We start from the raw sequence: 10,861 nt of genomic DNA, 5'->3' as shown, positions 1-10,861 counted from the left end.
CCGTATGTATGAGTTGGTATATAACCGTATGTATGGGTTGGTATATAACTGTATGTATGAGTTGGTATATAACGTATTAATGGGTTGGTATATAACCATATGTATGGGTTGGTATATAACATATGTATGGGTTGGTATATAACCATATGTATGGGTTGGTATATAACCGTATGTATGGGTTGGTATATAACCGTATGTAATGTATGAGTTGGTATATAACCGTATGTATGGGTTGGTATATAACGTATGAATGGGTTGGTATATAACCATATGTATGGGTTGGTATATAATGTATGTATGGGTTGGTATATAACCATATTTATGGGTTGGTATATAACTGTATGTATGAGTTGATATATAACCGTATGTATGGGTTGGTATATAACCATATTTATGGGTTGGTATATAACCGTATGTATGGGTTGGTATATAACCGTATGTATGGGTTGGTATATAACCATATGTATGGGTTGGTATAAAACCATATGTATGGGTTAGTATATAACCGTATGTATGGGTTGGTATATAACTGTATGTATGAGTTGGTATATAACCGTATGTATGGGTTGGTATATAACCATATGTATGGGTTGGTATATAACGTATGTATGGGTTGGTATATAACCATATTTTTTGGTTGGTATATAACCGTATGTATGGGTTGGTATATAACCGTATGTAGGGGTTGGTGTATAACCGTATGTATGGGTTGGTATATAACCATATGTATGGGTTGGTATAAAACCATATGTATGGGTTGGTATATAACCGTATGTATGGGTTAGTATATAACCGTATGTATGGGTTGGTATATAACTGTATGTATGAGTTGGTATATAACCGTATGTATGGGTTGGTATATAACGTATGAATGGGTTGGTATATAACCATATGTATGGGTTGGTATATAACCATATTTTTGGGTTGGTATATAACCGTATGTATGGGTTGGTATATAACCGTATGTATGGGTTGGTATATAACCGTATGTAGGGGTTGGTGTATAACCGTATGTATGGGTTGGTATATAACCATATGTATGGGTTGGTATAAAACCATATGTATGGGTTGGTATATAACCGTATGTATGGGTTAGTATATAACCGTATGTATGGGTTGGTATATAACTGTATGTATGAGTTGGTATATAACCGTATGTATGGGTTGGTATATAACGTATGTATGGGTTGGTATATAACCATATTTATGGGTTGGTATATAACTGTATGTATGGGTTGGTATATAACGTATGTATGGGTTGGTATATAACCATATTTATGGGTTGGTATATAACTGTATGTATGAGTTGGTATATAACCGTATGTATGGGTTGGTATATAACGTATGTATGGGTTGGTATATAGCCATATTTATGGGTTGGTATATAACTGTATGTATGGGTTGGTATATAACCGTATGTATGAGTTGGTATAACCGTATGTATGGGTTGGTATATAACGTATGTATGGGTTGGTATATAACCATATTTATGGGTTGGTATATAACTGTATGTATGGGTTGGTATATAACCGTATGTATGGGTTGGTATATAACGTATGTATGGGTTGGTATATAACCATATTTATGGGTTGGTATATAACTGTATGTATGGGTTGGTATATAACCGTATGTATGAGTTGGTATAACCGTATGTATGGGTTGGTATATAACTGTATGTATGGGTTGGTATATAACCGTATGTATGGGTTGGTATATAACCGTATGTATGAGTTGGTATATAACCGTATGTAGGGGTTGGTATATAACGTATGAATGGGTTGGTATATAACGTATGAATGGGTTGGTATATAACGCATGAATGGGTTGGTATATAACGTATGAATGGGTTGGTATATAACCATATGTATGGGTTGGTATATAACGTATGTATGGGTTGGTATATAACCGTATGTATGGGTTGGTATATAACCGTATGTATGAGTTGGTATATAACCGTATGTAGGGGTTGGTATATAACCGTATGTATGGGTTGGTATATAACCGTATGTATGGGTTGGTATATAACCGTATGTATGGGTTGGTATATAACCGTATGTATGAGTTGGTATATAACCGTATGTAGGGGTTGGTATATAACGTATGAATGGGTTGGTATATAACGTATGAATGGGTTGGTATATAACGTATGAATGGGTTGGTATATAACGTATGTATGGGTTGGTATATAACGTATGAATGGGTTTGTATATAACCATATGTATGGGTTGGTATATAACGTATGTATGGGTTGGTATATAACCGTATGTATGGGTTGGTATATAACCGTATGTAGGGGTTGGTATATAACCGTATGTATGAGTTGGTATATAACCGCATGTAGGGGTTGGTATATAACCGTATGTATGAGTTGGTATATAACCGTATGTAGGGGTTGGTATATAACCATATGTATGGGTTTTCAAAAGCTAAAAAGAAAAGTCAGACTTTGGGCTTCTCCAGAATGGTACAGCCAACCTAGAACAGAGATATGGACATCTGCTGCCCCAGAAAGAGTCTAGAACCAGTCTAGAGCAAGGGTACAGATCTGTTTATCAAACTGAATTGGTTTAAAAAAATATAAAAGGCGAAAACAAAAAAGAGCGTATTATTTTTACACTAGGACGCCACCTTTAAAGCTGAATGATAAAGATAAGCTGCAGCGCAATGCAAAAAAAGAAATGCTAAGGAGTAGAAAATGCACTTTACTTGGTGTTCTTTTGTAACTTATTGTAAATGTTAACACTTGAATATTAAGCGCTACAAAGAACATGACCTTATACAATAAAATGGCAGAATTAGTGGAGCAGCATATTAAACCTTTCCTTTTTTTCATTCATGTGAATTAGATTAAACACAATGGGGACGATTTATTAAAGTGCGGACGGACATGATACGATGTAGCGTATCATGTCCGCCGCACATGGACAAATGCCGACAGCATACACTGTCGGCATTTATCATTGCACAAGCAGTTCTTGTGAACTGCTTGTGCAATGCCGCCCCCTGCAGATTCGCGCCCAATCGGCCGCTAGCAGGGGGTGTCAATCAGCCCGATTGTATAGGATTGGGCGGATTGATGTCCGCAGCCTCAGACCTCTTTAGACCGCTGCTTCATAACTGCTGTTTTCCGCGAGCCTGAAACATTTGGAGCTTGATAATTCACACCCATAGTTTTAAATTCTTTTGCAGCTTTGGCATTGCCCCATTTTCTAATCTTGGGAACATATATTATATATATACAGTATATGCTTTACTTATGGGGCCTAAGTGTTAACATAATAAAAAGGATGTGAACAATGGCACATAGTGCATTTCATTGGAGAATGGTTTCATATTATTGAAGTCTCTCCACGGGGACTTTACAAACTTGAAAGGCTACACATGAAACAATGGATTGTTGTTTGCTAAGTGATATAAGATTTCCTTTGAAAAAGATTAAAAAAATAAAAATAATAATAATTATTCGTTTGCAGCACATTTTGGTCTTTTTTTTTTTTTTACCCCATAGTGGTTTGATGCAAATACATCTAGTTTGTTTGAGCTATTGAATTTTGCTTTGCTGACTAATCAGCGAAATGGGATACAGTCCTATTGTCTTGCTGTTGTCATGGTTACTGGAGATTAGTTTGATAATCTGTTAGAGAGATGTCTCCACGCTGTGCAATGGGCTTTCTGGATTGGAGGAGGTAGCCGACTTGCTGGTGTCTGTGGTCAAGTAAATTCCACTATCAATAGCATTGTTGTTCTTGTTGGGAGAAGGGGGTGGGATGGACCACAGAACCTTGTATTGCGTCTCCTCGCTATCTTCAGCATCCGTGTCATCAATAAGAGGAATATTGTGAATGTAATCATTAATCAGAAACTCAGGGGTTGTCATAAAGTTGTGAATGGAGGTCTTGGATTCAGGTTTTTCTAGACCTTCGTAGAGAGAACTACGGAATGCTTTCACCACCCGGATCTAAAAGTTTAGGATTAGGGAGGATGTGGAGGAAAACCCAATGCAATGCAGGCATTGGTAGGTAGAGGGAGGTAGAGAGTGAATGATGGAAGGGTTTGATGGGAAGTGAAACGAAAAAGTTAGGATTAGAAAGATTTTCTGTGCAAAATAAATACACTTTTTTTATTTCATATTAATAATATGTATTGTTTAAATTGTTCATCCAAATAAATAATGCAAATATTGCATTCATTTTACATTGCAACTGAACACTGAGTACTTAGAAAGATGTAGAAATCAGTAGAATTAAAAGTGATGTGTATTAGATATTATGGAATTCATTATAATTCTGATGCATGTTTGAGCTACAAATGTTCTCTATAAGTGTGAAATACTTAGAAATATAACACTTTTAGATGCTAGGAATGCATACTCAGGTCATAAAAATATTTAAAGGGACACTAAACACAATTTTTTTCTTTTGTGATTCAGATAGGGCATGCCATTTTAAACAACTTTCTAATTTACTCCTATTATCAATTTTTCTTCGTTCTCTTGCTTTCTTTATTTGAAAAAGAAGGCATCTAAGCAATATTTTTGGTGCAGAACCATGGAAAGCACTTGTTTATTGGTAGGTGAATTTATCCACCAATCGGCAAGAACAACACAGTGTGTTCATCAAAAATGGGCCGGCATCTAAACTTACATTCTTGCATTTCAAATAAAGATACCAAGAGAATTAAAAGAATTTGATAATAGGAGTAAATTAGAAAGTTGCTTAAAATTGCATGAACTATCGGAATCATGATAGAAAAAAAAATGGGTTCAGTGTCCCTTTAAGGAGAGAGAAGTGCTCAACTAGGAACAAGCAACGGCTCAGTAGCTTATTCTTTGGTGAGTCACCACCTGGGAGCAGCGGCTTTTAGCCCAGTTGTGCCTTTCACACGGGTGAACTTTCCTTAAAGGGACATTAAACGCTAATTAAATGCTAGATTAGATTCAAAGAAAAGATTAGTCTGAGAATAAAATATAGATGTATTTTTTAAAGTTTCATTAGCTGTTTAAATATTGACAAAATAAGTGTAAAGTTTCAGGGGCCGATTTTTCAATGTCTGGCGGACATGATATGCTGTAGCGTATCATGTCCGCCAGACATCGCTGAATGCCGACAGCATACTTTGCCGACAGCATGTTTGTTAAAGAGACACAAAACACAAGATGTTTATTTTTGTGATTCAGAAAGAGCAATTTACTTTCATTATTTTTACTTCATTTTCATTATATTCTTTGTTGAACGTTCCTAAGCCTACCGTACTGCTTTTCAACAAAAAAATACCATGTAAATTTAGTTGTCATGGTAGAGTTAGGTACTTTTTAATTATTTAAAGCATGGCAGCTGGCGTCTAGGTTGTTTGCATGAATTTTGTATGGAAAAAAGTGATAAATGGTAAAACTCACCTAACAGTGGCACTTACTCATTATATTTATTTATTTAAACTTAAGATTACACAATGTAAATTGTTATTTCCCAGGGGGGGAAACGTTGTTGTTGCTCTTTGTAATTGATGTGGTTTAAGCATTATTTTTAGTGGATGAACAATATTTATTAATACCACAAATGATTATTGTGATGGAATTGAAACAAAATGTAAAACAAACCAACAAAAACAAATAAAAAACATATCTTGTCATAAGAAAACAATGAAAAACATGGAGGGCGACTTAAAACAAATACTGTGTTACTGATCTACATCATTAAACATACATTCACTAAGTGAAATAACAAAAACAAAAAAGCCAAGAGACAAAAGCACTCAATGAACAGCACAGGAAATCCAAGGGTAATGGAAAATGGAAACATTTTGGCTAAAAAAAAATCGAACCATAACAGCGTTACATCTTAAGCCGTGTTCGGCAAACGCCGAGACCCCAGTGCCAGTTAAATCCCCTGAGTGATGACATGGCGCTGGGAAATGTCACTGTTTTGGGAGCGTTAAGAAAACGCTCCCAAGCCGCGTCATAGGGAGCTGAGACGCTCAGACGCTTGCTCTTCTCACTCCCAGAGTTACCAGCAAGCTGGAAGCGCTGGGACTGACGTCATCTAATCGTTCAGCAAACGCCCAGCACCTTACTTGGAAAACCTTCCCCGAACGCTCCAAGCGAGGCTGGGCTCGCTGGAGGTGCTTGCCGAACACGGCTTGAGAGTTTTGGCTTTACGGTTATTGCTGAGTGTGGGCTATCTGTGCCTTTATTGTAAGACTGTTGTACACATGCCTCAGAATCTAGTGTATTCATTAATAGTAAATTGTATTATGATTTGTGGTTTGACCAATTATGGTTTGACCAATGTTTTGGTGAGCTGAAATTCCACTAGTCATTTTGCTGTCAATTTTCCCTTTTTCTTTTAACAATTTACTTAAAGGGACACTAAACCCACATATTTTCTCTCTTGATTCAGATAGAGCTTGCAATTTTAAGCAACTTTCTAATTTACTGCTATTATCAATTTTTCTTCGTTTTCTTGGTATCTTGGAATGTAAATTTTGGAGACGGCTCATTGTTAGTTCAGCTTGCTAATTGGTGGGTACATTTAGCCACCAGTCAGCAAGTGCAACCCAGGTGCTGAACCAAAAATGGGCTGGCTCCAAAGCTTACATGTCTGCTTTTTCAAAAAATGATACTAAGAGAACAAAGACAAATTAATAATAGGAGTAAATTAAAAAGTTGCTTAAAATTGATGCTCTATCTGAATCATGAAAGAAAAAAAAATTGGGTTTAGTGTCCCTTTAACCCCTTAATGACCGAGGACGTGCAGGGTACGTCCTCAAAAAAAAGGCAGTTAACGCCTGAGGACGTACCCTGCACGTCCTCGGTGTGGAAAGCAGCTGGAAGCGATCCTGCTCGCTTCCAGCTGCTTTCCGGTTATTGCAGTGATGCCTCGATATGGAGGCATCCTGCAATAACCTCACATGGCCATCCGATGCAGAGAGAGCCACTCTGTGGCCCTCTCTGCACCGGACATCGATGGCCGGTATCGTTGGTGGGTGGGAGCCGAATTGGGAGGCGGGTGGGCGGCCATCGGTGTGCCGCGTGATGTCACGGGGGGCGGGATCGGGGGCGTGACCGCCAGGGGCGCGCACGGGCGCGCGCGCGTGCACGGAGGGTGGCGGGCGGGCGCGTGCACGGGGCGGGAGCGGGTGGGAACCGCTACACTACGGAAAAGTATTTAATAAAACCTGGCTAATCATGTTTGTGCAAAAGCACAAAAAACGATCGTGGAGGGGTGGGGGGGTTGGTTTGTGTGTGGGGAAGCTACACTACAGAAAATTTCAAAAAATTAAAAAAACAAACCATTTTTTTTCTTCTAAACTGGGTACTGGCAGACAGCTGCCAGTACCCAAGATGGCGCCCATTAAGTTAGAGTGGGAGGGGATAGAGCTGTTTGGGGGGGGGATCAGTGAGGTTGGGGGCTAAGGGGGGATAGTACACAGCAGCATATGTAAATATGCTTAAAAAAATCATTAAAAAAATATATATATAGCTTTTATTTTAGTACTGGCAGACTTTCTGCCAGTACTTAAGATGGCGGGGACAATTGTGGGGTGGGGGAGGGAAGAGAGCTGTTTGGGAGGGATCAGGGGGTCTGATGTTTTAGGTGGGAGGCTGAGCTCTACACTAAATCTAATATTAACCCTGCAAGCTCCCTACAAGCTACCTAATTAACCCCTTCACTGCTAGCCATAATACACGTGTGATGCGCAGTGGCATTTAGCGGCCTTCTAAATACCAAAAAGCAACGCCAAAGCCATATATGTCTGCTATTTCTGAACAAAGGGGATCCCAGAGAAGCATTTACAACCATTTGTGCCATAACTGCACAAGCTGTTTGTAAATGATTTCAGTGAGAAACCTAAAATTGTGAAATATTTTACGTTTTTTTTAATTTGATCGCATTTGGCGGTGAAATGGTGGCATGAAATATACCAAAATGGGCCTAGATCAATACTTGGGGTTGTCTACTACACTACACTAAAGCTAAAATTAACCCTACAAGCTCCCTACATGCTCCCTAATTAACCCCTTCACTGCTGGGCATAATACACGTGTGGTGCGCAGTGGCATTTAGTGGCATTCTAATTACCAAAAAGCAACACCAAAGCCATATAAGTCTGCTATTTCTGAACAAAGGGGATCACAGAGAAGAATTTACAACCATTTGTGCCATAATTGCACAAACTATTTGTAAATAATTTCAGTGAGAAACCTAAAGTTTGTGAAAAAAATTGTGAAAAAGTGAACGATTTTTTTTATTTGATCGCATTTGGCGGTGAAATGGTGGCATGAAATATACCAAAATTGGCCTAGATCAATACTTTGGGTTGTCTACTAAAAAAAAATATATACATGTCAATGGATATTCAGGGATTCCTGAAAGATATCAGTGTTCCAATGTAACTAGCGCTAATTTTGAAAAAAAAGTGGTTTGCAAATAGCAAAGTGCTACTTGTATTTATGGCCCTATAACTTACAAAAAAAGCAAAGAAGATGTAAACATTGGGTATTTCTAAACTCAGGACAAAATTTAGAAACTATTTAGCATAGGTGTTTTTTGGTGGTTGTAGATATGTAACAGATTTTAGGGGTCAAAGTTAAAAAAAGTGTTTTTTTTTTCAATTTTTCCTCATATTTTATAATTTTTTTATAGTAAATTATAAGATATGATGAAAATAATGGTATCTTTTGAAAGTCCATTTAATGGCGAGAAAAACGGTATATAATATGTGTGGGTACAGTAAATGAGTAAGAGGAAAATTACAGCTAAACACAAACACCGCAAAAATGTAAAAATAGCCTTGGTCCCAAACGGACAGAAAATGGAAAAGTGCTGCGGTCATTAAGGGGTTAAAGAAAAAAATATAATGTCTGCTAAAAGCATTCAAAAATAAGAAAATCTTTAAACTCTGGAATGAAATAGGTTTTTAGGTCTGCAGGCAAAATATAGATAAAATCCCAGTAACTATCATTCAGTCAGTTGGCGTGATTTTCATTATACATTGTGCATAAGCCGTTTTTTTTCTTCTTCTTTTCTTTATAATGTAACCATTTTCCTTCCCTTTTATTTTGTCAATACTTTATGAATATATGTACTACAGAGATCATTCATATTACATATCCACGTTTCGCTACTTCATATACAGTTTAACACAGCAAAATATGTTCTTGTCATTGAGAATTAAATCATACATATCTTGTCATTCTAGGTCAAATGTTCAATTGGATTTATTATTTTGTAAACGTGATTTCCATTTCTTGTTTATGAGATATTTTGCTGTGTTAATACTGCGGCAAGGGATTTCGAAAGGCTCTGATCACATTCATCACAAGCAGGAGTGAATACCATTGCATCCAAAAATAAAACATGCTACAGAAAGAGATATTAAGAACTGTTGTGCACCACATGAGTAGCAAATGAATCTAAAAAAATAGTCAATAATGAAATCATAGGGAATCAATCAAGCCATTTCTGTATGATGAAAATGCTCTCATGCTACACTTGAGACCCAAAGGAAAGGGAAGAATAGGGGAAAAAGAATCAGTAATTTAGATCATGACCGTGTTCGGCGTGATTTGTAAAAAGAAACAGCTCTGCCCACACAGTGACAAAGTCTTTACTGTCTGCAAGCAGAGCTTACGTTTCATAGTCATGCACAGTAAACATTCGAGTATTAAAGCCCATTTTTGCTGTATAAAGGGACTATCCCTGTCCGACTTGCCTCTAAGCATGCTGGGATGTTGATGTGTTCTTCCATGCCATAGGGGTGAAGAAATGGAGGTGAATAGGTATGGGATGAGGGAAGGAAGCCGTTGAAACACAAAGTGAAATACACTAAGATCTGCCCAAATAGTGATGGTTATGAGAAGCTGCAGGCAGGGTTTTGGCAGCACTTTGGTTGCTGTGAATGTATGTCATCAAATCAAAACAAGTTTGTTTTCCCCCCCTCTCTTTTGTATATTCAGTTTTAACTTTTGGCCTTCATTCAGATAGTTTCTGCAACATGCTACCAGACAGTATTCTTACCTGGGGAAACCATTTAAGCCACGTTTTGTGGCATATTTTTATCTTGAAAGAGCAACCATTTTCAGATAATACAAGGTAACTAATGATAAGAAGCATATTTTTGAAGGTTCAGTCTATGTACATAGCCTACTAGCTGCAGAAATCTTTATAATAATCAGATTAGAATGGAGCTCAACATTTATTTAATTTTGTTAGACTCAAAAATATCCGGGGGTTGTTAAATTACATTTTTGTAGCCTCACGTTTTTTTGTTTATTTTTTACTTATGTAATTTCCTATCACTGAGTTGTTATGGTTCAAAGTAAAATGTTATCATTTTTTGATGACAGCAAGTGGTTTAAAAAAAAGGATAAAGAAGAAAATGAATTTAATGAAAGAATAAAAATGGCACAAAAGGAAAATAGGAGAATCAATCCTTGAAGGACAGACTCCAATGGGAGAAGAACAGGAGTCCTTGATTTTCTTTCTTGTGAGAGCTTGAGGTTCTGGAGAAAAAAGCTGCTTTGTGTAGTAAAATAATATTTGGAGATGAAAAGCACAGAATTCATGAACACTCTGTCAGCCAAGCTTTCATTTCAGGCCTTATTTACATTTCTAAGGAATAACTGGCCAAGAAGAAATCTAAAATGAGTTATTTTTTGGCAACTTACGTAGAAGGAACATGGTATAACTTGTCAACCAGTGACTCATTTTTCTGAACCAGATAGCAGAGTGAGGACAAACAAATAATGAAACAAATAATGCATGTTGCACACTAGTATAAATTCTGCATTCACTTTAATTTTATTTTTATTTTTTTAAAACAATTTTCATGAAAATAGATTTATTTGCAGAGGAATATGAAA

At 37.1% G+C, this 10,861-nt stretch overlaps 1 protein-coding gene across 1 annotated transcript in view; it reads right to left on the bottom strand.

The window, feature by feature from the left end:
* Positions 1 to 3,477: 3,477 nt before the first annotated feature.
* The window catches only part of ATP2B3 (ATPase plasma membrane Ca2+ transporting 3), a 287,085-nt gene continuing 279,701 nt past the window's right edge, over positions 3,478 to 10,861 (bottom strand). Inside the window, exon 20 of the mRNA XM_053695746.1 lies at positions 3,478 to 3,958. Coding sequence (XP_053551721.1) covers positions 3,638 to 3,958 — 321 coding nt within the window. The 3' untranslated portion in view covers positions 3,478 to 3,637. The remainder of the gene's footprint in view (positions 3,959 to 10,861) is intronic.

Source organism: Bombina bombina, chromosome 12, assembly GCF_027579735.1.
Source record: "Bombina bombina isolate aBomBom1 chromosome 12, aBomBom1.pri, whole genome shotgun sequence".
Taxonomy (NCBI): Eukaryota; Metazoa; Chordata; class Amphibia; order Anura; family Bombinatoridae; genus Bombina; species Bombina bombina.
This window is presented reverse-complemented; position numbering and strand designations above follow the sequence as displayed.